The sequence below is a fragment of the Phyllopteryx taeniolatus genome, chromosome 16 (genome assembly GCF_024500385.1).
Source record: "Phyllopteryx taeniolatus isolate TA_2022b chromosome 16, UOR_Ptae_1.2, whole genome shotgun sequence".
In the NCBI taxonomy this organism is placed as follows: domain Eukaryota; kingdom Metazoa; phylum Chordata; class Actinopteri; order Syngnathiformes; family Syngnathidae; genus Phyllopteryx; species Phyllopteryx taeniolatus.
The window spans coordinates 1,927,179-1,953,844 of NC_084517.1; the positions used below are offsets into that span (position 1 = coordinate 1,927,179).

Sequence of the window (26,666 nt, forward strand, 5' to 3'; positions counted from 1 at the left end):
TTTTCATCCAGGCTTGAATAAACCCATGTCCCAATTAACTTTACAAACTTATTTTTATCTGCACATTTGCACATGAAAATTATTAAACAATACATGATATGATACATATATAGGCAGCATTGCTTCACACAAAGTGTTACTCTCTTACTGCATATGGATTGTGCATGTCACATCACACGACTCACAGCACTTCCAGTTCTACAGCGCTTGTGTCAAAAAAAGAAAAAAAAAGTTTAAAAATAAGAGTCTATATGTATAAATGAACTAAAACTTGCCTGACAGGCAGAACAATCCCTGCGAGCTGGATTGGACACCCTGACGGGCCGGTTCTGGCCCGCAGGCTGTACGTTTGACATCCCTGGTAAAGATCACATCCTTTTCAGCCAAAAAGATGAGAAGCTATTTGGTAGCTTTGTATTTAAGGCCCTCCGTTTGTGAGCTATTCAGTCCAATGAGATCAGGTCTTACAAAATCAAAGAGCTTGGGTGAGCTAGATAGGTGTCTGCGTAGAAGTACGACACAAGCATGAACCTGTGTGCTCTTACACCCCCTTCAATGTGGCTGCTACAGCCACTCTAGAGCAGGCATCTTCCCACAGTGCAGCAGAGGCATAATCCTGTCTACCTCACCTTATCTCCAGTTTCATCCATCCATCCATTTTCCATACCGCTTCTCCTCACTCGGGTCGTGGGCGCGCTGGACCCTATCCCAGCTATCTTCGAGCAAGAGGCAGGGTACACCCTGAGCTGGTCACCAGCCAATCAAATTGCACAGAAAAACAAAACATATAACACAAATTTTAAATACATTGGCCTAATTATGGAAAACCAGAGGGCATATTACAAGTATCTGAAAACACTATATTGGAGACGTGAAGAGAGCGGCGGCACGGTGGACGACTGGTTAGAGCGTCAGCCTCACAGTTCTGAGGACCGGGGTTCAATCCCTGGCCCCGCCTATGTGGAGTTTGCATGTTCTCCCCATGCCTGCGTGGGTTTTCTCCCGGCACTCCGGTTTCCTCCCACATCCCAAAAACATGCATTATTGGAGACTCTAAATTGCCCGTAGGTGTGACTGTGAGTGTGAATGGTTGTTTGTTTGTTTGTGCCCTGCGATTGGCTGGCAACCAGTTCAGTGTGTACCCCGCCTCCTGCTCGATGATGGCTGGGATAGGCTCCAGCATGCCCGCGACCCTAGTGAGGAGAAGCGGCTCAGAAAATGGATGGATGGATGGACGTGAAGAGAGCCAGAACCAACACTTGCCACTTGCTTCCTCTGTTGTAGTACACAAATTTTATTAATAGAAGGTGCTGATGCAGTATGCTATTTCTGCTTTTTCTGCTTAAGTCAGGTGAGTTCCCTTAAGCTCTTAAAGTAGCTGCCATTAAGCCTCTTCTAAATAATAACGCTGGACGCCTCCATGTGAAAGGTGTCAATTCTGGTCTTGTTAGATCTCAGTGCGGGTTTTGATATGGTAGATCGTAATATACTGCTGAACAGGTTGGAAACGTGGGTTGGACTAAATGGAACGGTCCTAAAATGGTTCAGGTCCTACCTGAAGGAAAGGAGTTATTTCATAACCATTGGAAGTGATCATTCTCATCGAATGGCAATGACCTATGGGGTCCCTTGGGTCAAATTCTTCAGAACCTTAATGTTGACTATCATAACTATGCAGATGAAACGCAGTTATATCAAGCAGTTTCACCAGATGACTACAGTTCAATTGAGGTGTTGACTCAGTCTAAAAGAGGTAAATAACTGGATGAGCCAAAACTTTGTTCAATTTAGGCACAACAAAACTGAGATTTGTTTATAGCAGTAAAGAAAAAGGTTAGCAAATACATTGAATCATTCTCTTTAAAAACCAAACACCAAGTCCGAAACCCTGGTGTACTGATAGATTCCGACCTGTCTTTCAACTGTCATATCAAATCAATTACTAAAACAACCTTCTACCAGCTGAAGAACATATCCAGGGTGAAGGCTTTCATGTGCCAAGCAGACCAGGAGAAGGTCATCCACACTTTTGTCTCAAGTAGACTTGACTACTGTAAAGGTCTTCAGACTGGACTCCTCCAAAAGAGCATTAAACAGTTGCAGCTCATTCAGAATGCTGCAGCTCAGGTTCTGACCAGACCAAATAGGTGAGAGCATATTACTCTACACTGGCTCCTGGTCAGCTTTAGAATGGATTTTAAAGTTCTGTTACTGGTCTATGAATCACTAAAAAGTTTAGGTCCAGAATACATGAAAGAAATGCTAATGAAATATAAACCCAGTAGGGCTCAGATCTACAGACTCTGGTCAAATAGTGGATCACAGAGTGCAAAGCAAACATGGTGAAGCAGCATTTAGCTGTTATGCTGCACACAAATGGAATATGTTGCCAACAGAAGTCATCCCCAAGTGTGAATGTTTTTAAGTCCAACCTTTTTTCTCTCTCATGCTTTTTAGAGCATTACCACTTTTAAATGATAGTTCTTGCACTGTACACTGTTTAAATTGTACTTTTCTTTTTTCTTTAAAAAAAAATATGTATAAACTCTTTTTGTCTTTGTTTTCAAATACTTTTAATCATGTAAAGCACATTGAGTCACCTTGTGTATGAAATGCGCTATATAAATAAATGTGCTTTGCTTTGCCTTGCTAGCCCAGAAGCTAACTAGCTAACTCGCTCTGGCTTACGCGCTCGTGGTGATTTAAAACAGGTCACTTATTGGCGGACTGCAGTCCATGTCTGTACCCAGAAACAGTCCTGTACAGACCCACACCATAGCCAAAAACGAGTAAAAGACCGAGAAAGATCAGAAAGTGACCGATAAAGCAAGAGAACATTTAGAACTAACGGCGCTTAAAATGGAATGATCAGTTTCATATTTGTTTGTACTTCTCAGTGAGAAGTTCCCACTGGGAGCACTTATTAAAAGTGCATTTATGTACATTATTAACAAAAACAAAGGTTTTGAACAAATATAACTTCAAAAATGGTTCAGTTGTTAAGATTAGTTTCTCAGGCTTTTTAGAGCATTTCCACTTTTAAATCAAATTTATTGCACTGTACGCTGTTTAAATTGCATTTTTATTTTTCTCTGTTGTAAATGTTTATAAGCTGTTTTTTCAGTTTTTAAATGCTTTTAATCATGGAAAACACATTGAGTTACCTTGAATATGCAATGCACTATATACTATAAATAAATTTGCTTTGCTTTAGTGAGGGATAATGCAATCTGAGGTGAGGCTGGTTGCTCGCTGTCTCACTCATGTATTTGAACAGGAAATATGCAAATTCAGCAATTTTAACAATGAAAGCATGGACATTATTGGACTGAAAACTTTAAATCAATATAAAGCGGAGACTAGGGAACTAAAATAGAAAATTATTTTATGTTGGGTGAGTTTAATTTGCAATTGTAAACATTTAAGTGGCAATTGACTGGTAGGATTGTTTTCCATTCAAAAGTACTCTCAATTTTATTGAAAAAATCAACAAAAGAAATGTTGATTTTTGTCATGGGTGTGTGTTCCGGGTTTTGTCTTCCCCGTTTCACACACACCTGCTCCTGCGAGCATCTTCACCACCTGTGCCTCGTTCACCCTAATTACCCCTTGTATTTAACCTCGTGTCTCATTCCCTCGTCGCCAGTTCGTTGTACCTTGTCGTCGCGTTCCAGCATTCCTTGTTTCCACGTCACAGACTCACAGTAAGACTTGACCCTGTTCCGATTATTAAACCTCTCTTTTTGGAAACTTTCTATTTTTTTTGGAGTCGTGCATTTTTGGGTCCTATCCTCTGTTCTGTTCATGACAGATTTTAGTTTTTATCACCAGTCATGCTGCTTCAACACGCATGTTCTATCCTCAATGCGCGCTGTGTTGACAGGAAGATAAAACTTTCCTCCACTCGAGACTCTTGTCATTTTCCAAGGTTTATTTAAGCAAAGACGAAACTAAAAAGAATAATAATCACCATTATTGTCATGAACATGCATGCATTCACACAAAATGTGTTCTCTGCATTTTACCCATCACAGTGATCACACACACTTGTTAGTGGAACACATTGGAGCAGGAGGCAGCTGAAGCGCCCGGAGAGCAGTTCGGGGTATCAGTGTCTTGCTCAAGGACACCACAGCCATGAGTCCGGGGGATGTTGGCGGATGGTCCGGTCGGGGTATTGAACATAGGTCTGTGGCAGGCGATGACCTTAACCACTGGGCCACAGCTCCCCCACAAACCATGAATATTATATTCATAAAAACATGTAAACCACCAAACAATTCCACGTCAAGTGTGCACTACATTGACCGAGTAATAGCGTGGCTAACAAACAGTATGCTAGACAGAAATGCAGAAACTAGCTTCTGATGAGTACACTATGCTCTAATTCTAATTCTAAACATCAGCACATGACGGGAAAAAAAACACATAAATATATCATAATATATGCCTACCAATGATGCAACTCAAAACAAGTTCTATGTTGGAGTGGCTGATTATTAATTACATGTCTGAGCTGGCATTTGTAACACTGAGTTACAATTTTTTTTTGTAAGTTGTCTATGTTTTTTCAACTGATTTAGGACAATTTTGCATCGCTGAATCTGAAAATGATATCCGTTTCTCTTGTTGAAGTCAGATTTTTAATCCAAGCTGTTAACGGTTAATTAATCCAATGTTACAAACTTTGCGTACTGTAAATTGAGTAGTAGACGTTGATAATTGAATATTACGTTATCATTGTTCAAAATTCAGGGCATGAACCTTCGTTTATTTGAACCTGTAAACAAAAACGTGGCCATAGTTCAAAAAGTTGAGCTGATTGAGTAAAACCAATGTGATATTTGAATTCAGCACATCAAAATGGTCCTAAATCAGCTAAATAAACAATACAAAAGAAAATGACCCGCGTAATTAAAAAGCAACAAACTACTGTGAACCTAAATTTGGTCAGATGGTGGTAATACACCTTTTACATAATTATATAAGATTTTAATGAGATGCTGTACATACACTAATACCCTTTTTACATTCTTATCTAACACTTTAATGAGATGCTGTACATATACTAAATGCTGTTTAATACATCCAACTGTAAATATAAACAGAACAATCAATGTTTTCATATGAAAGTTTTTGACTATTGAGCTGTGTAAACTTGGCCATTTGTCAGTGGTTTTGAATGGCATTTCAAGGTCCAATCAGATTTAAGGGCTGGCCACCATGAGAACACATGCCTGCAACTGTGCCTTTGTCATAAGCCCTGAAGCAGCTGTTTAGTTTAGGGCACTTTTGAGTAACATACCAGAAGTCAGGGTCAGTATCAGACTCAGCCAATAGCAGGTGAGTGATTCATACTGTAAATATATCTACAGTATGTAATATGTATTTGAGATTATTACTTGAAAAATCATTAGAATTTGGGAAATCTGCAATTTAACTTTTTTTTTTCTTTTTTTTTTGCACTAATAAGGTTAGATAGTTGTTGGATTGGTGTATATTTTAATAATATAGAAAAAAAGTCAATTTTAGCTCCAGAAATGAATCAGCTGTCAAACTGAGTAAAAAGACATTGCAGTTTCTTAATTTTTTTTCCACACTAAAAAGTTTAGATAGTTGAATTGGTGTTTTATTTTTTTATAAGTAATAAGTGTATATTTAAATAATGTTGAAATGGATACCCGAGCTCTATAAATTATTTAATCAGCTGTCAAACTGAGTAAAGACATATTGCAGTTTATTTTAATTCTCCAGAAACTTGTCTCATCAAGCTTGTACCAGCCCTTGATGAAATATTTTGCTCAATTTGACAAGACACTCACCAGCTTTTACAATCGGGTGCTAATGTGTCTGCGCAATGATGTTGGTTTCTTTCAATGACCGGTGGACAGTAAGATAGTAAGATGGCTTTCCACTGAGTCAAGCACTCAGCAACATCTGGGGCCGTTTTTCATCCCACGCAAAAGCTCTCTGTTGTAACAGTGTGTCACTGTGTCAAGACATTGTGTCAGACTCTGAGTCATGTTTGAGGGGAAATGAACTTCAAAGTTGGTAACGCTTTATATATGGGGAATCGACTTCACACGTCATGAATGATTTACTCAGATCCGGCTTGCTACAGCGCACGTCTGAAACCGGCGGGCGCCGGTTTATTGCTTCCCAACCAGAGCAAACCTGTTTAGTTCATAGACAAGAAACCTGTTTAGTTCATAGACAACAAATATACCCAACCCTGCCTCTCATTCACCGGTGTACACACACACAAACATATTTGGGAAACAGATATGCACCACAAAAGAACATATGTAACTTTTAATCTAATGATTATAAATGTTTACTCCTATATATTTCAATATTCGTCACCACAGTAAGTTAAATACATCGGTAGCTGTAAACACAATGTCAACAGAACAATACATACAATGTTTTTGGTGCCATTAACATGAACTATTTAATCTATGTCTGAAATAACGAGACCCTAAAATGTGGATCTGACGTGGGGTTTCTGAAAAATTAGCAATAACATTTACATTTAACTGAAGTTGAATAATTGTTTTGAGCGTCAGTGATTTATATAAATTGAACTACCAATAATGGTAATCACTGGCAAGGAAATAGCAGAAAAGATAACCCTTCTCTTTCGAAAGATACTGTACTGTATTGTTTTCTAACTGCTTTCCCAGCCCTTTACAGTATGTTTGGGAGATCTACATACTGTAGTATGAGAAATGTTAGTTCGGCAACTACCAACAATTTGAGTAGCTAACTTAAAGCAAATTTGTTAAATGTAAAAGATTTCATTCGTTGGAGTGTGCGTTCACCACGATAATCAGAATCAGAATCAGAATCATCTTTATTTGCCAAGTATGTCCAAAAAACACACAAGGAATTTGTCTCCGGTAGTTGGAGCCGCTCTAGTACGACAACAGACAATTTACAGAACACTTTGGAGACAGAAAGACATTGACAAAAAAATAAACAGTCACTGAGCAGTAAAGGGTTGCTAGTTATCTGGTAATGCCGGTCCATTTTTTTTTTGTGACAATTGTGCAAAAAGATGCAGAGTCCTCTAGCACTTAGAGCAGTTTGAATGACTAATATAGCAATAGTCCGGTGCAATGACCATTGTGCAAAGGGCGCTGAGACTTCAAGGAGTGTATGCGGTTTAAAGTGACAAGTAGTGCGATAATCTGGGACAATGTTGGTTGTGCAAATGTTACAGATGCTCCTCAATCAGTGTGCAAATGGAGCAGATGCTACTCTGGCATGAGTGGCCAGTATATACAAATAGTGCACCATGGCGAGACAACTACAGTGAGTGCACGAGTAATACATAATTGGCCCCACAGAAATGTGACAACGAACTCAAGTCAAAAAATTGCCAGCATGTTGTGATGGAATTGACAGTCGGGTTCGCTGAGGTGCAGTCGTTCGTGTAGAGAGAGAAGAGCAGCGGAGAGAGGACACAACCTTGGGGCGCCCCAGTTCTGATGCTGCGTGTGGATGAGGTGGCCTCCCCCAGCCTGACCTGCTGTGTCCTGCCCGTCAGAAAGCTGTAAATCCACTGGTGAGACGTTGAGCTGGAGAAGCTTGGATGAAAGGAGTTCAGGGATGATGGTGTTGAACGCTGAGCTGAAGTCCACGAACAGGATCCTCGCGTAGGTCCCTGCACTGTCGAGGTGTTCTAGGATGATGGGATGATAATGTGCACCTATAGGTCTTACGAGATAAGCTAGAAAGTCAGCAAATTTTGTTCGCTAAGAGGTATATTCTCTCGTATGCTTGATTCAATTTTCTGACTGTGCTCATTCCGCCGTCCACTTAATTCGATCATTTGCGCACTTCCTGGCCATTTGCGTATTTTGGGCGGAGTAAACCTGAAGTGTGGGCATTGCCTCTCATATCCGTCCGAGTGCGTATTCTCCCAAAAACTTCTTCAAATTAACTTCAAATCTAATGCCTTCAGGTGAAGCATCATATTAGACGTTTTGATTCACTCCTTGTGCTCCGAACCTCCGACGGTTGCTGGCGGCTGACTTGGCATGCTGACGAAGACCTGGCCCATATACGCTCACCACATTTGATGGCCGAACGTCGACATATCGACATATATTAATTGGTGAAGATAAATTCAGTGACAGCAGACTATTTTTCATGCACCTACGAGGGGCATTTTCACTTCAAACATGCAGCATGGCGGCTTGGAGTTTGAAAACGGCGCTCACAACAACTGCAGTCATCTTAATAGTGCGACGGTGTGTTAGATTTGGAATAACTTTGTTTTTATTTGATCTATGTCATCATCGGTCGTGAAATCCGTTCTAGTGACACGTGTGTGGCGCAAGTGTGGTTGCTGGGCAACACTGATCAACATCTGGGTCACTCGCTTTCTCATGAAGGGCCTTCCAAACACATTCACTCATCAGCAAAGTATTCTGATTAAATTACATACATTGTACAGTATTTATTTAATAAATATTATAGTGAAAACAAAACTCCATTTGTAGCCTGTTAGATGAGCGATGTGACATATGCTACGGGGGTTAATTTCACATTTAAAGTGTCAACAGATTTTCCAAATGGATTTCTATGGCAGTCATGTCTCAGGGAAACTCCACTTGCCACACCAATGGGAGAATATTGCCCAAAATGATGTTATAATGACCAACTACAATTAAACATCAGTGTTCAGTCTTATTCCATGAGATCTGATTTTGAGGGTAAAATGGTTGTTACATCTCCAAGCAGCAAAGGAAAGAGGGATCTTTACCTATTTCGCTGCTTTACATTGCTACATTCAATACAGCGACACTTCCGTACATTCCGCATCAAGGTGGGGTCTGTGTTAATTATAGTTTACCAACAGCGCACTGCGCTTTGCTAAGTGCAGTGTGAAAAGGCCTTAACGAGGGATGTAACAATATTCATACCACCGTGATATTATGAAATTAAAAGTGCCTCAATATCATCGTGGTCTTGTCTCGGTATAAAATAATGAGTCGTTTAAAATTTTGTTTTGGGCCGGCTATACGCAGCCACACTGCTTAGCCAGGCTGCTACAGTCAGACTACAGCGCCCTTTGCACAATGGTCATTGCACCGGACTATTGAGGACTACAGAGGCTGCTCAGAAAAATAAATCATCCTACATCACTAAGGGAGGAAAACAAACAAAGGATTCTTATGCTTCTAAGAGTGTTCCTTCATTTATGACTACTTTAATTTTTGGACTCAAGCAAAGAAATCACTGTTAGTAGGCAGTATCCAATTTCTAATGTTATAAACAAAAAAAATATGACAATACAGTAAATACTGTTAAATTATTGAAAAGAAAATTTCTCAATTTACAGTTTTGTTGTTGCGAGCATTTAATATTGCTGCATAAATAATACTGTTTTGGAGTTAGAGGATATGAATGTACTGTAAACATTGGATGGATGGTAATATGTAATTTAAACCTGTCTTTTTCACAAAAAAGCTTCCCCACGATATCGCAATAATTATCGTACCATCGGATTAATATCGTGATAAAACCGAACCGTGAGGTGTAGATATCGTTACGTCCCTAGCTTTAACACTTACCATTTCACAATTTTATAGTTATGTGAAAATCTTGCACTTGTCTGTCAATAAACTAAATTGTCTTCTCAGAGTTTGTCTCGTTGTGTGATTAAATAACATCAAAGACCTCTTTGTTAGACCTTTTCAATAAGTTAAGATTTTGTTTCCAAGTTGCGGAATTTATATTAACTTGGAATACCCAACATAAAAAATTACCAGCTTTAATTTGGAACCAGAAAAAGATAATAAATATATAGATAGATAGATGGATAGAGAGAGAGAGAGAATTGTACTAAAGTCATTCAAATTCGATATTTCTGCATTTGCATTTGAACTCGTTCACATTGGATGAGTTAAAGTTTAATTCATTCATTGCCATTGACAACGCTTAAATGACTTTCCATAAAAGCATTTGAGCAGTTATTCAATAGCCTATCCTTGATATCCATCTTAAGGTCCATGTCCTCGTGGCCTCTTTGCCCTCACTCGTAGGACAACTTTGGCATGCTAGTAGATAGATACTAGACAACTACATGTTAGTAGTGAGGCAAAACTGTGCACTAGCTAACAACTGGGTGCTACTAGTAAAGCGCAAGATGTTCTACTAGTTGTTCTACTAGTGTCCCCTCATCATTCAATTACTGTATGAGTGTCACAGCAAAGGATCTGAATACTTATGGCTGTGTGATGTTTCAGTTTTTCTTTTTTTAATAAATCGGCAAAACTTTCAACAATTCTGTTTTTTTTTTGTCAATATGGGGTGCTGTGTGTACATTAATGAGGGAAACATTAACTTAAATGATTTTAGCAAGGGGCTGCAATATAAAAAAGAGTGAAAATTTTAAGGGGGTCTGAATACTTTCCGCAGCCACTGGAGTTCACCCTAGTCATTCTACTAATATGTCTCAGTCATTCAACTAGTGCCCCCTAGTCGGTCTACTAGTGCTTCTTAGTCTTTTTATTTGTGCACTATAGTCGCTCTAGTAGTGCACCATAGTCCTTCTAATACTCGTGTGCACCCTAGTCAGTCTACTTGTACGTTGTGTTGTTTCAGAAGACAAGGAAGCGTACGAGTACATGAACAACTCAACGCACCAATAAGATAGCGAATAAATGCCTAAACGGCTTTCCACACCTTCTGCGACACTTTGCCACATTAAAAATATTAGCGACGTTTACGTTTTTTGCTAGCCGGAAAGAGCAGCTATGAGACAGTCCGCGCTGCACGCCACCGCTCTCTTGAGCTCTGCGCATTCATGACGCCCGCGTTTAAATACCGGCTTGAGCCGGTAAAGAGCTGCCAAAACAGGCAGGAGTACAGCGGCTGACTGGCGGACCGGACCGGACGAGGAGATGCTCCCGCCGCCGCCGACGCATTTTTTTGCAAAGGGATATTTTCGACTAAATCGTTAATGCCGGTTCATGTCTTAATTACTTGGAGCGGCAAGTAACTTTGTGGGGAATGAGATGTTTTTTGGGTAGACTCGAATACGATTCCACACTTCACCTGCCCGTCGAGTAGACGTTACTTTAAGCCACGAAGGAATGAGGAAGAAAGAGAAGATCAAAAATCAGTGTTAGTTCCACCACCAGGCAACGATTCCTCTACTCTACTGTTATTCTCCGGTCACCTCGCTGCCGGTAAGTCATACATTTGCTTTGCGACTGCTGCTGTTAGATGCTGTCTGGTCTCAGCCGCCTGCTAGCTCTCTGTAGGCTGCTTTGTTTCTCGTGTTCGTGTGGATGTATTCTCTCTATTACATAGATAAAACGTGTAGAGCATAGCACACTAATACACCAGTCGGGGTTAACGTTTGATTTCATTGACAAATGGGTGAAAAATACAGGTACATATCCGAATGTCTGTCATTTCCCTATACAAACAGCAGAGGACAGTAAGTGCTGTGGGTTGTTTCGAGGCATCCTGTAACATGCATTCACTAACATCACTGCGGATATCCTGACCACATGGCACACATTTCTTTAATGGCCGCTTAGGCGAAAGATAAATACACAAAATAAAACAAAAAAATATATATATAAAGCTTGGTCTGCGTACAAATCCCACCACGACAGTCAGTATGTGTTCTGCATCACAGTGCCTCCATCTTCAAAAAGTGAAAACGCACGCGCGGACGGACATACATACAGTATATTCATCCTTTAAGGGAAATTAAACAATTCACTGCCGAGTAAAATCACTGTTGTGCTGCCGATGGCAGAAAAGGTATATTTAGGCTAGCTGCTTAGATTTTTGCTCCTAGTGTTGGTCAAAATTGGGAGTTGTAAATAGTGACATCCTCACAGTTTCTCCAGCCACGAATTACTTGCACGAGGTGGCCAGCTCAACGTGTTTTGGTGGGCATCCAAAATCCCACAACTCACCAAACGATGTGTGCTCCGAGGCTGCAACACCACTGCTATGTGAAAGCCAAAAACAGTCACTGAGCAATAAAGCGTTGCTAGTTATCTGGTAATGCCGGTACAAATTTATTTATTTATTTTTTGACAATTGTGCAAAAAGATGCAGAGTCCTCTAGCACTTAAATCAGTTTGAATGACTAATATAGCAATAGTCCGGTGCCATGATCATTGTGCAAAGGGCGCCGAGACTTCAAGGAATGTATGCAGTTTAAAGTGCATAGTTTGGGTTGTCTATGGGCGAAGCAAGCAAATATGAAGCCCAGAGAAGATGGAAAACCAATCCAAGCATTGCACAAACATTGGTGCTACTCAGTATAACAATTTCAAATGTCCTGAAGAACCAAGATGTCAGTGGGCACAGTCTTGATGCACTTATTACAATCAAATTAGTTACAACTAAGTATTAATACTAATAACATGACAAAATAAAAAATATTATTTGGTCTCATACCTTTGCTCACCTAAAAATGTGGTGTAAGTTGTGTATATATGTGTTCCAGATGTAAATATCGGTGAGCTCTTGTTTCTTTTAATGTCAAATCCAAATGTTTTTAGTCTCCCAAGATTTTTGCTCCATAGTCCTGCGTGCATGGGATGACGGGAGCAGTGGCTCATTTACATGAGACAGCGCCAACAAATTAGCTTCTTCGAACATACATGCAAATAAGCCGCCTTTTGACAAAATTCGCCGTTTTAAATACAAAATAGGCTATTTACGTGAATCGTACAGATCCGATGAGTTTTTCCTGGGGGGGGGGGTCGCTGTTGTCATCATAGGCTGTTTCGTACTCCTTGAATGCTGGCAGCTAGATCCATTCCACACAACCACCATCCACACACAGATGTAATTTCTGAATATTACTCCTCAGGCGGATGGAGTTATGCTTGTGCACTCGGGACCTGCTTTGGAGTCACAGGAGTTTACGAAACCAGAAAAACGACTTCAGCCGCTTCAGCTGTAAAGAAGTAACAGTACTTTTACTCCGTTTCAATTATCTAAATGCCACTCGCTACTTTTATTTATCAATTATTGCATACTTATCAATTATTTCGTGCGTGAGACTTCAACTTCTGCATTGGGCTTTGTTTGAGCCAATCCAGTTTAAGTACTAGTGACGTTTAAGTCGTTCTTGCCAATCAAACGACACAAGTCACATGTTCTCACACAACGTCTTCTATTGGGCTTCCCGGGCATAGGTATTAACACTAGATAAGCCAGCCCTGATTGTCGTGCCTACGTGGTGGACATTTTGGGAAGGTCGTCGTTACCATGAAGGCAACGGCGCGCTATTCGTGTTTACATTTAGACGAACAGAAACAACAGCTTTCATGTGTTGTTGTATTTGTCTGACACTATCCACCCAAATGTGGATATTTCCGCCCACTTATAACTTGATAAAACACCTTACAGTAAAAAACATTTTATTTTGTTATTTTTATTTTATTGATGTTCATCCTGTGGTTAAAAAAAATCTAAAGTTACTCACTATTTACTCAGTACTTGAGTAATTATTTCACTGTGTACTTTTTACACATACTCAAGTAATTTTTTAGACGGCTACTTCTTACTTTTACTTGAGTCACCTTATCGTCGAGTAACAGGACTCTTACTTGATTACAATATGCTACTCTTACGTTTAAGCAACATTTTTTGCTCATCAGATCAGCCAGTGTTGTATTTGTTGCACTGGTCTTTTGTATTTTCGTGTTGAGGTTGTGGTCCCAGCGGAACGTGAAGCACACGTAACATCGGCGACAAGAGCAAATCCGCTTGTACATCTTGTATTTATTAGGAAACTCGCCTACAATTATCTAATTAGTTTACGGATGTTAATGTTAAATGTATTAAGCGACGGAGCGATGTTAAGCATTATGTCACAACACAGAATGAACTAACTCCAAATTCAGAAATGGCCCAGAACATTTTTTTTTTTAAACTTTACTTAATATTTTTCTGGAGGATGCATTTGGGATTAGCCTTTGAAGTTGGTAATATGGAAAAATGACTTGAAAGACAATTTTAGTCAATTATTTTCCAGAATGAGAGTGTTTAAAGAGGAGGATGCTATTCATGTGGCACAGCTTGAAGCAGGCATTGGGTGAAGGTGGAGATGGGCATGGCTCAAGTTGGTGGCAAAAACAAAAAAGCAAAGAAATGAGGCAAATTTAATTTGAATCTTTAGAGGGGTGGTTTAGAGATGGTCATCATTTTACTGTAATTCTTCGTCCTTATGGAATTTTGACCGCATCTTGCAGACATTTTATTAACACTCCTGGGAAGTATTTCAATTTGTGGAATAGCTGTAATGGTGTGATATGTCTGTCACCTTTAAGATTGTTTGAGTTCAATTGCATGTGAGGTAGGTTGTCGTAAAATATTTATATCTAATGAACTGTTTTGGAACTCTAAGTAGTGATCAATATCTTAATGCCAAGAGATAATTGTAATGACTCCATTAAAGAAACCTGGACTGTCTGGAATGAATGCACCCCAATCTCATCGACCCATCTTTTTTTCACAGCTAATATGCGCTCGAGCAAGGCAGCAGTTGCCCAATGGGAAATCGACAAGGTGCCTACTCCAGCCTAAATTCAAACTCTTGATACCTTTCTTCGATGAAGCAGCACTTGTGTAAATTGATTTTCTCCCTCTAGTGTTCACATTTTACTGGTGAACTCCAAGTGCCATATAAACAATTTTTCACGTGCCTGGCTGTTCTCTGCAGCTCTGTCTGCAGTCGTTACATCATCAGGAAGATAGGGACTAGGGTTGTACCGCATAGAGGGGTAGGTTGACTGGTCATCTAGCAACTGAAATATTGTTTGGTTCAACCACTTTTATTAAGCTCCCAGTTGCTTTTGATACTGAGAGAGTTACCTTTCTTCCATGGCAGCATACTGTGTGAATAGGAGGATGCATTGTAAATGCACACTTTTAAGTCTAAACGTCAAAGCCTGAAGTTTTTTTTTTTTTTTTTTTCCTTACGTCTTCAAGAGTTTTCTCTAAAGCCTAGTTTTTAAAATGGCTGGGACTCCTTTTGTCGTTAACATACTGTACATGCAGGGACATAAAATGATGGAACACCTATAATAAAAGAGAAAAGTTCATAATTGTCACTCAAATAACTTAAGACGGAAAAAAGTAATGCAGTAATTTATTTTTTTCAAGTACCCTACTGCAAATAAAAAATATATTCAAATTGAATTGTGGTCCATCAGGATTAGTAAAAAAAAACAAAAAAAAAACTGCACTGGACAAAAATGATGGTACCGTAAATAACTTGTGAAATGATTAAAAATTTCCCCCATTATTATCATTTCCACAATAACAGGTGTTCAGCTTCAGGTTGATGTCTGCGCTTCAAATCCATTCGGGCTGTGGGGGAGGCAGGCCGATGAACATTTTTAAACATTTACTGCCACTCCAAATGCTCCGAGAACTCCAGCTTTAACTTTTATCTGCTGTGTCTCCGCGGCACGGTGGCCGACTGGTTAGAGCGTCAGCCTCACAGTTCTGAGGACCCGGGTTCAATCCCCGGCCCCGCCTGTGTGGAGTTTGCATGTTCTCCCCGTGCCTGCATGGGTTTTCTCCGGGCACTCCGGTTTCCTCCCACATCCCAAAAACATGCATTCATTGGAGACTCTAAATTGCCCGTAGGCATGACTGTGAGTGCGACTGGTTGTTTGTTCCTATGTGCCCTGCGATTGGCTGGCAACCAGTTCAGGGTGTACCCCGCCTTCTGCCCGATGATAGCTGGGATAGGCTCCAGCACGCCCGCGACCCTAGTGAGGAGAAGCGGCTCAGAAAATGGATGGATGGATGGATGCTGTGTCTCCCTGTGCGGTCGCACACTTCACACATGCCAAAAACCGTCACTGTGTGTGCAAAGCCTTTGTGAGCTAATTCCAGGCAAATATGCAAAACCGTCCAAAAATTGGGAAATTGATAAGTGAGACACAAAGTTGACTATTAGCCACAAAGGAGGGGAGGAACAGATAAAAAATATTTCTAAGCTATTGAAACACAGGTGCATTACCACAGATAAAAAATATTTCTAAGCTATTGAAACACAGGTGCATTACCAACCACATGGAGTCTTAATTTCCTTAAGGAAATTAATTTGACAAGAATTCGTCAAGGTATCACCAGCCTACTCTTGAAAACTATGTGGTGTCTTTGGGTGTAGGTACAGTGCACAGTAATATGTGCCAGCTGCTGACTCTCAGTCATACTTTTAGTTTGGCTCCCCCAATGTAAAGGTCTAATCATTGTTAATAGGCATAACTTTCCATACCTTCTCATCATGTTATGGATAGTAATTGGATGTTATTGGGCACATAAAAAAAAAAATAGATTATTTAAGAGCTTGCGGTGCACTTAAGACATTTGGCTTAATGTGACATTTTGAGCCGCTTTCACACTTGGACAATGTTGTCCTGTGTCTTACAAGTATGTTTTAGTGCCCCATGATTGTCTTGTGTGACAAAGTAACAAATTTCTATGCCGATGCCTAAGTATTAATTAATAGGTCACTCAATATTCAAAGGTGAAACAATCAACTGTTGTGTATCAGATGTTACATTAATTAGTCAAGGCTCACTTTTGGCTGTCTTGTGATGGTCTTGTGTGAAACCAGAGAAAGAAACTAAATTGTACCCCCCACCCCCACCCCCACCACCCACATTAGTGGCTGTCGTTGCCAACCCGAGGGGTAGATTTCAATTTGTATTTCATTTTTCATGCAAGACTAATTTTTTACAGCTCGGCTACAGTGACTCATTGTTAGAGATTAGGGGTTGAAGGCTTTGGCGAGGTTTGTGGTGGTGGGATCAGTGACCATCGGATGTACCCTGTCACAATACATTTTGAATGACGATACCTTGCCTGAAATCACACCACCTGCATATGAAGTGATATACTCATCAATCACAAAATCCCATTTGCAAGACTAGAATAGAACAGTTTAGAAAGCCTTTATTGTCATTGTATGGTGCAGATAAAACAAATTTGGGGTAATTTGCAACTCCAGGTTTGTCTTTCAAGAATAAAAAGTAGAATAGAAAATTAAAGACTCAAAAAAACAATACCACCATTACAATGTATAACCTGCCAAGCACTTGATTCAACTGTAGTAACACTGAACAATGATATATTCCTCTATAAAGAAAACAATTAAATTTGACAAGTTTATTCAGTTTCACAGGTTTGTAAGAAAATGTATTCCACTTTCAGTCATTTCAGACATTCTTTCTGTTCTCATTGCAGTCATGAGGGGGTCCAATTTCCAGGGTTTTCTGGGTCCAAAAGTCTATCCAGAGGTGCCCGAAGGTGGCTGGGGCTGGGCTGTAGCTGTCTCCTTCTTCATGGTGGAAATCTGCACCTATGGGACCCTCAAGAGCCTGGGAATCTTTCTCCAGGATTTGATGGAGGAATTTAAGGAGAGTAACAGTCGGGTGTCATGGGTCATCTCCATCTGTGTCTTCATCTTTACTTTCACTGGTGAGTTATTTATGGGGTGTAATGCTTTGTTGCTCTCTTCATTTTTAAAAGTATTCATCAAAAAACAAAAGTCTGTTCAGGGCATGTGTCATAATGAAACAGGTGGACGTGTATAAAAGTATACTAAGGTCTGTGGGTACTAAGAGTGTGTACAAATCATCAGTGACTTATGGCTGGATCAGACAAGACAAATTTGGCCCGAGGATGGCACTATTTTAGACTACTGCCATAAAATCCTGTCTCGGTCGGAAGACTGGCAACAATACACAACATGTCCATCTAGCCATCCATTTTCTGAGCCGCTTCTCCTCACTAGGGTCGTGGGCATGCTGGAGCCTATCCCAGCTATCTTCGGGCAGGAGGCGGAGTACACCCTGACCTGGTTGCCAGCCAATCGCAGGGCACATACAAACAAACAACCATCCGCACTCACATTCACACCTACGGGCAATTTAGAGTTGTCAATTAACCTACCATGCACGTTTTTTGGGATGTGGGAGGAAACCGGAGTGCCAGGAGAAAACCCACGCAGGCACGGGGAGAACATGCAAACTCGCCACAGGCGGGGCCGGGGATTGAACCCCGGTCCTCAGAACTGTGAGGCAGACGCTCTAACCAGTCGTGCACCATGCCGCCTACACAACATGTATTATGATAAATCACTGTGTCCTCTATTTTAAGATCATTGGGCTAATGTTTATGTTTTTATAGGCAGGGAAGTCGCAGCTGCGTGAGTGTGAGAGTTGTGTTCAGGATGTTGTGTTCTTCGGTTCTTTTGTAATACAGTACATAATTGTAAAAATGGATTACTGGGAAAAATATTGTTTGACTCAGAATGCTTTAGTTAAAACAATGTACAATCACACTGTCATATAAAAAATAGATAAGATAAAATAGTTTAATATAGTCTGCCAGAGCTGCAAGGAATAATGCCAAGTTATCAATGTCCTTTCACCATCTTTCCTGTCACACTGTGTTGCGTTTTTTTTTTTTTTTTGCACATTAAGGACAAAGGTCCTGTTTTTGTTTTAATTCTTCATTAAAAAAAAAACATCATTTAAGCAACACGTTTTTCTTAATGTTTTTAAGATTGACTGAACTAGTTCATTTTTGGAATGGTGAACTGAACTTTGAACTAGTTTGTGTAGAAAATGAACTTTCCCAACACAGATGGTCATATACCTTTAATAGCGCTATTAAGCAGGCAACATAACATTATGTATAGTGGGTACGGAAAGTATTCAGACCCCCTTACATTTCTTACTCTTTATTATATTGCAGCCATTTGCTAAAATCATTTGAGTTATTTTTTTCCCCTCATTAATGTACACACAGCACTCCATATTGACGGAAAAAAACTGAATTGTTGTAATTTGTGCAGATTTATTAAAAAAGAAAAACTGAAATATCACACAGCCAGATCCTTTGCTCAGTATTTACTTGCAGCACCCTTTTAAGGTAATACAGCTGTCAGGTTCAAGACACCTAAAACACTTGTAGAAAATCAAGACAGACACAGAGGTAGTTCAGTTTTCAGACTTGCAAGGAGAAAACGGTCAAGAGTGTACTTAGTTACAGTCTCCAACCATTTTCTGAGTTCACTCTGCCGGATTCTCTCTTTTCATTACTTTAGGGAAGTTCCCTTGTTACATATGAGTTACAACGCCAAAAAGGTGGGGGCATACATGCTTGTTGATCAGCACATAACACTCTTTGTTGTGGTTGAGACAGTAGAAGAATTATATACTTCTTATCAAGACACAGGAAGACTCCAGCTCAAATTTGTCCTTGCACCTGCAAGCACATGACTCATCCTGTGGGAGAAAACACACGCAGTGATAAAACATTTCTCTAAGTAGAAGCAAGCAGAAAAGCACAACACATGATAACTTATTTACATTTTTCCATCAACAGCCATGAGTCTTTTGGGGAAATGATGCAACAAGGTTTTCACATCTGGATTTGGGGATCCTCTGCCATTCCTCGTTGCAGATCCTCTCCAGTTCTGTCAGGTTGGATGGTGAACGTTGGTGGACAGCCATTTTCAGGTCTCTCCAGAGATGCTCCATTGGGTTTAAGTCAGGGCCATTGGCTGGGCCATTCAAGAACAGTCACGGAGTTGTTCTGAAGTTACTCCTTCGTTATTTTAGATGTGTGCTTAGGGTCATTGCCTTGTTGGAAGGTGAACCTTCGGCCCAGTCGGAGGTCCTGAGCACTCCGGAGAAGTTTTTCGTCCAGGATATCCCTGTACTTGGACACATTCATCTTTCCTTTGATTGCAACCAGTCGTCCTGTCCCTGCAGCTGAAAAACACCCCCACAGCATGATGCTGCCACCACCATGCTTCACTGTTGGGACTGTATTGGACAGATGATGAGTAGGGCCTGGTTTTCTCCACACATACCGCTTAGAATTAAGGCCAAAATGTCTCATCAGACCAGAGAATATTATGTCTTGGAGTCTTTCAGGTGTTTTTTTTTTTTTTTAGCAAACTCCATGCGGGCTCTTGTGTATCTTTTACCGAGGAGAGGCTTCCGTCGAGCCACTTTGCCATAAAGCCCCGACTGGTGGAGGGCTGCAGTGATGGTTGACTTTCTAGAACTTTCTCCCATCTCCCAACTGCATCTCTGGAGCTCAGCCACAGTGATCTTTGGGTTCTTCTTTACCTCTCTCACCAAGGCTCTTCTCCCCCGATTGCTCAGTTTGGCTGGACGGCCAGCTCGAGGAAGGGTTCTGGTCGTCCCAAATGCCTTCAATTTAAGGATTATGGAGCCCACTGTGCTCTTAGGAACCATAGGTGCAGCAGAATTTTTTTGTAACCTTGGCCAGATCTGTGCCTTGCCACAATTCTGTCTCGGAGCTCTTCAGGCAGTTCCTTTGACCTCATGATTCTCATTTGCTCTGACATGCACTGTGAGCTGTAAGGTCTAAGGTGTGTGACTTTCCTAATCAAGTCCAATCAGTATAATCAAACACAGCTGGACTCCAATGAAGGTGTACAACCATCTCAAGGATGACCATAAGAAATGGACAGCACCCAAGTTAAATATGTGAGTGTCACAGCAAAGGGTCTGAATACTTATGTGATATTTCAGATTTGGCTGCAACATAACAAAAAGTTAAAAATTTAAGGGTGTCTGAATACTTTCCGTACCCACTGTAGGTCGCTAGCTAGTGCTAGCACTAATGTTTGTACCTGAACATTATGCCGCCGTTCTGTTGATTCATACTCTAACGTTTCGGTAAACATTAGTTTGTGTGCGCAATCCTATTGGTCGACATCAATGTGCTGTGTCAGACGTTTCTCATTTATATGTCACACTCCATGAAAGATATGCCAAAAAAGTCAAAACATGCTAGACTTTTCATTTTGTCATTGTAGAGCTATCATAAGGCCAAATCATGATCATGGATTATGTCAATCGACAAGGAATTTTGACAGAAAATATGTCAGGCCCAATCTGGAAAATCATTTCTGATAGTAAATCGGGCCAATAACGGGGCTAAAATCTTGTATTCTGATCCAGGCAGAAGTCCATGATTGCTGATTAGTTTTGGCACGAAACTTGTAATGTTGACCTCTATGCAGATAATTATCAGGTGTCATTTTTTACCCGCAGCCCCCCTGTCCACCGTCTTGAGCAACCGTTTTGGTCATCGCCCTGTTGTAGTGATGGGGGGGTTCCTCATCAGCTTGGGAACCATCACCTCTGCCTTCACCAACTCCATCAATGAGATGTACATCACCATTGGCATAGTCTCAGGTAATTCATGTGAACCCCATTCCTTCGCAGCCATCAATGCATCCAGCTGTGTGTCGTTTGCCTGTCTGTCCTGCCATGTGACATTTACCCAGTGATGGCTGTACTGTTGCAGACATGTCTTGTCTGACACCTTGTTTATTTTGAACCAAAGGGACTTCTAGCAGTGTCAACAGCCAAATCGGTTTCTTCCAGAACTGTCCAATGAAGGTGTACTTCACTGTCTATGAAAGACGGGCACAACTTCTGCTGCAAATTATGACACAAAACATACTCAGATCTGGTTTGAGTGGCAAAGAAAGACCTAATACGTTGACTGTATGAAAGTAATACAATCAAAATTCCTTTGCAGATAATGAGTTAATTCATGAAATGAGGTGTGGATGTGAATTTGTTTTCTTTTATGGGACAGAAAGCACTGCTAGCTCTCCCACCCTGACTACCATGTCTACCTTTTAACTGACCACAACTAACTCGACCATCCCTTTTCTCTTCTCTCCCCGTTTCTTTTTTTGTCTTTACATGCCTTTGTCTTGCAGCTGCTGTTGTTGTAAAGCTGAACCCTCACAAGCAACCCACCAACTCTGACACAGGAGTGACCTGACACGTTGAACTTTGACCCAACCCTCTAGCCATGCAGTGTTCCTACCATGCGGGCCAGTGGCTGTCATGTCCCCTTTTTCTTGTCTCCTCTTTCTACAGGCCTCGGCTACTGCCTCTGCTTCCTCCCCACCGTCACAATTCTTGCCCAGTACTTCTCCAATCTGCGAGCCCTTGTCACCTCTGTTGCTTCTTCCGGAGAATCCGTCGCCATCTTTGCGTTTGCCCCAGGTGAGTGTTCAATTAACCATTACTTTCAGCTGCTAAGACAAATAATTTTGTCAATAAGACTGACGTTTAGTATGTGCAGTAGGCTATGTTCCTTCTGAAATCATTCAAACTGTTGGAAAGGGTTACAAACAATGTAATTATTCATTCCAGTGGGGAAAGAGGAGTTGAGATCTGTGTTTTGAATTACGCATGTGGTCATGGAACAAATTACTGTAAGCTTGCAAGTCACGGCACCGCTGTATCACATTTTAGCAGCTGCTATTGTTGTTTTTGTAACCTGGCACAGGTAAACACAGGTATTTATATGCCAAGTTCATACTTTGGACTGAGTAAAATAATACAAAAACAAAGGAGACAATGTTTATTTTCAATGCAGCCTCACAGTTCTGAGGACGCGGGTTCAATACCTGTGTGGAGTTTGCATGTTCTCCCCGTGCCTGCGTGGGTTTTCTCCGGGCACTCCGGTTTCCTCCCACATCCCAAAAACATGCATTAATTGGAGACTCTAAATTGCCCGTAGGTGTGAATGTGAGTGCGGATGGTTTTTTGTTTGTATGTGCCCTGCAATTGGCTGGCAACCAGTTCAGGGTGTACCCCGCCTCCTGCCCGATGACAGCTGGGATAGGCTCCAGCACGGCCGCGACCCTAGTGAGGAGAAGCTGCTCAGAAAATGGATGGATGGAAGTTTACAATGAATGCTCAATTTAGTATTCACACGCTAAACTATAATTTCGATTGTGTCCCCACAGCCTTCATGAAGCTGAAGGAGCATATTGGATGGCGGTACTGTTTCATTGTCCTTGGGATTTTTCAGTCTTCTATTATTGGTTTTGGCCTTCTTCTTTGTCCAATCATCATCCAACCAGAGCTTGAAAAGGATGACACTGAAGTGGTAGAGTCACTCTCTCTGAAACACCTGCAGGATGTTTATGAGCTCGAAAACGAACAGACCAGAATCTCCATCAGTTCTGGAGTTTCCCAGGGTTCCGAGGACTCAGGCGTCACTTCCCTTTGTGCCTCCAATGTGGATTTGGGGAACGCAGGGGCGGAAATCAAGGCAGAGTGGGAGCTGCAGGACAAAGAGGACCAGGAACTATCATTGTCCAACCCCCTTTCCCCATTCAAAGTGGATGCTGAGTCAAAAGTGTCAGATGTTCCTGAACCACCAAGATCCAAACTGCTGGACTTCTCTGTCCTGAAAGATGGTGCCTTCATTTGCTACTCACTCTTCGGCTTGTTCGCCACTCTGGGCTTTTTTGCCCCTCAGCTCTACATCATTGAACTGAGTAAAAGCCACGGCGTGGAGCCTAGCATGGCGTCCTATATGCTCTCTGTGATGGCGGTGGCTGAGATCTTTGGCCGTCTGTCCATCGGGGTGTTGCTGAACAAAGTCGCTTGCAGAAAGACCCTGGTGTTGCTGTGGTGTGTTGTTTTTTTGTGCCTGGTGCTTGTGGCCTTCACCATTGTGTGGGACTTCTGGGGCCTAGTAATCTGCTGTGCTGTCTATGGCTACTTCCTGGGCACGGTGGGCTCCACACACATCCCCATGCTGGCTGAAGAGGATGTGGTCGGCATCCACAAAATGGGGTCATCTGTGGGAGTATATGTCTTCATTCAGAGCTTTGCTGGACTTGCCGGACCACCTTTAGGAGGTATAACCTTTTATTTATTTTTTTAAATCTCAGTTTAGTCTACCTTCATCGCTTGGCTCTTTTTCCATCCTAAAATGTTGTTACTTTTATCTCCAGGTGTGTTGGTGGATATCACAGATAATTACGGTGCTGCCTTCTACTCTTGTGCTGTTGGAATGGGGCTCAGTGCCATCTGCCTTGCTCTGGTTGCACCAGTCAAGTCTGGCATGTGCCAAATACAAAAAGGTGAGCTTGTGCAGGAGGAGGAGAAAACTTCCCAGGACAACGACCAGCCTGACTTTTTGGAGGTGGACTTGGGAATGGAGGACAGTCCCATCAAAAAATCTATGGATGAAGACAACATTTGTGTAGTATGAGCCCAGGGGAGGCTCAACGTATCAATAGTTATCAAAATACAAGTCCAACACACAGCAAGAGGCCACAGAATTTCCATCACCTATCTACAACTGCTGCTCGTTTACAATCTCAGGTGTCATTCACTCACTCTGACAAACTTGAAGCTCACTCCTAAAGGAGACCAAAGACCACCATGCTGAGCACATGGTTTCAAACCTTAGTAGATAGACTGTGCTCTGATGCATCTCCATGTCAGCTGGTTAAAGATTTTCACAAGCCTCTGTAACTTCCACCAGAACAATTCAGTTTTATGTACATAGCGCCAAATCTCAACAGAAGTTGTCTCAGGGCACTTTACACGTGGAGCAGGTCTAGTACCACACTCCTCCAACTCGACTCTACACGAGCAAACACTATAGACGGTGAAGGCTTCAAGCACAACAAGACTTAAGTTGTGCAGTGCACGATCCCTGCTCATGCTAATGCATGCACCCTGTGAGCATGTCTGTCATCATTAAGACTCAGATGTTTGTGCAGAAAAGCCTGATGAAAGAAACAGCACCTAAAGTCTTGTATTATTTTAGTTACCTGAGTGCATATGAAGCAATGAAAATACAAAATGTTATCGATACACACAACCTGTCTGACTTCTCTTTATTAAATATATTACATTTCTTTAAGTCACAGCAATATTGCATCACTTAATCGTTAAGTAAATCAGGGAGCTCCCACTCATCTTTGAACTTGTGTTAGGTGATCTGAATGCAGTGTTTTTTTCCCCTCAAAGATTTCGCCTTAAAAACTTCACCACCTTAATTCTTGTTGCTTTTGCTAATGGCATTGATTTTATCTGTACAATCTTGTTATTTTGATCCTATTTATTTCTCGTAGAATTACCTTGTTACACAACAGCATACCCATTGGAAAGAAGTGTACACCAAAATGCAATGGTACACATTACATGAGATGGGTATGCATGTTCTATTATGCAAACGTGTGAAGGAAGGCTCTGCCAGGACAAAGAAGATGCCCTCCTGAAGAGATCTTCACACACTCACTTGAAGTTTAGTTCACAAACCCTCTCATAGTTGCTGTTTAACTTTTATATATAATGTTTTAATGACCATTCATTTTTAGTGCCAGTTTTATTTCTTTAACAAAAGACTTGGCAGCCAGCTACCTGTTATGCATTGATTTTATTGTATTTTTTTAAATAAAACAAGGTGCAAATTGAGAAATTTGTGGATGTGTGTTTTTTTTTTAATAACTTTCCAATCAAATGATTTAATCCTGTACCAACTTTACAGTACATGATCCATGGCTGGCTATATGCAGGACAGGAGGGGTCCATGATTCCTTTTCCCTTTAGTAGCCATCTTTTTTCTGAAGCTGATGCAATTTGAGCAGGCAATGAAGCGCTGTTAAATTCATAGTAGCGTTTTATGTTTTGAGATACTTTGTAAATGATTAACAACAAAAACAGGTATATCATATATTTTTCTGTCAACTGGGCTAATCCTATTTTCCAAGTGTGAGCATTTCTCAGTCATACATAGGGACTAGATATGAGTGCTTGTTACAAAACAGACAGGACAAATGACCTCTTGGTGCCACTGCCAGACCCTTACAAAAAGCGCCACCCGGCCTCTAGTTCTGCATGCTGGTTTTGGAGTAAAAAGCAACTTTTACCCCCAAAGAAACAAAATATCAAATGTTCTGTTTTATATTTGTTGTTTTCGCAATTTTTTTATTGGAGAAAATCCTTGATTTCTCTAAAAAATAATTGTTACGTTGATAAAGGTGTTTTATTTTTTCTTATTTTTCTGTATTGTTATTAATATTTTCTCTTTCCGCCTGAGGGATTGCCATCTTCTTGTGATCAAGGGGGTTGTGCCTCAGTGACCAAAATAGCTATACCAAGAGGCGCTTTGTCTTCAGGTGGGGCAGGCATCCAAGATGGATCTATGGTCTGACAAAGTGTAATCTATTTCTTTTGGTTTGGACACGACTAACCCAGTCCCATGAAGAAAACACTCAACAACAACAATAAAAATGATGGGCTAGCGCATGATATCCCCTTCACATTTCTGCCTGCCCCCTCATGTTTCCATGCATAAAACTGTCCCTGTTTCCATCCAATTTTTGGAAGGAATAAGCAACTACAAAAAACATCCCTATTTGCCTTTTCCATTGAAGCAGCTGGAATGTCTTCATTTTCACTCATTGTTGATGTGTTTTTACAATTTCGTATACAGCGGCTGAAATAAGTATTTTACACGTCATAATTTGTCTCATATTTTCAAAGGTGCTATTGACATGGACATTTCACCAGATGTTGGGAACAATCCAAGTAATCTATACATACAAACAAAGTATAACAAATAAGTTCATCAATTAAGTTATGCGTAATCATGTAAAATGACACAGGGAAAAAGTATTGAACACACCAACTGGTATTTATTTAATACTTTGTACAAAAGCCTTTGTTTGCAATGAATGGTTCGAGACGGCTCCTGGTCGGCAGTCAGTCGCAGGGCTCATGTAGATATGGACAACCATTCGCACTCGCATTCACACCGTCACTAAATGGGAACTGAACCCA

The 26,666-nt window shown here is 40.9% G+C and overlaps 1 protein-coding gene across 3 annotated transcripts; it reads left to right on the top strand.

Annotated features, from left to right (window-relative positions):
- The first annotated feature begins 5,265 nt into the window (after positions 1 to 5,265).
- Positions 5,266 to 25,302, top strand: slc16a6b (solute carrier family 16 member 6b). 3 transcript variants are annotated; one of them, XM_061749277.1, is made up of 6 exons: positions 5,266 to 5,343; positions 17,251 to 17,484; positions 21,105 to 21,248; positions 21,948 to 22,076; positions 22,826 to 23,728; positions 23,825 to 25,302. In XM_061749277.1, exons 2-6 carry the CDS (start codon positions 17,253 to 17,255, stop codon positions 24,082 to 24,084), a joined length of 1,668 nt encoding a protein of 555 aa, XP_061605261.1. In that variant the 5' UTR covers positions 5,266 to 5,343; positions 17,251 to 17,252; the 3' UTR covers positions 24,085 to 25,302. The 3 variants fall into 3 exon arrangements, with proteins under 3 accessions (XP_061605261.1, XP_061605260.1, XP_061605262.1); XM_061749276.1 differs by lacking the exon at positions 5,266 to 5,343 and adding an exon at positions 10,765 to 11,201; XM_061749278.1 differs by lacking the exons at positions 5,266 to 5,343; positions 17,251 to 17,484 and having other exon boundaries at positions 21,109 to 21,248; positions 21,785 to 22,076.
- The last annotated feature ends 1,364 nt before the right edge of the window (positions 25,303 to 26,666 follow it).

What these genes read in the sequence shown, in the direction of transcription:
- slc16a6b (XM_061749277.1), top strand. Translation starts at nt 17,253, where the DNA reads ATGAGGGGGTCCAATTTCCAGGGTTTTCTGGGTCCAAAAGTCTATCCA. An exon ending in CTTCATCTTTACTTTCACTG is followed by an intron (nt 17,485 to 21,104) that starts GTGAGTTATTTA and finishes TTTTACCCGCAG; the next exon opens with CCCCCCTGTCCACCGTCTTG. An exon ending in CATCTTTGCGTTTGCCCCAG is followed by an intron (nt 22,077 to 22,825) that starts GTGAGTGTTCAA and finishes GTGTCCCCACAG; the next exon opens with CCTTCATGAAGCTGAAGGAG.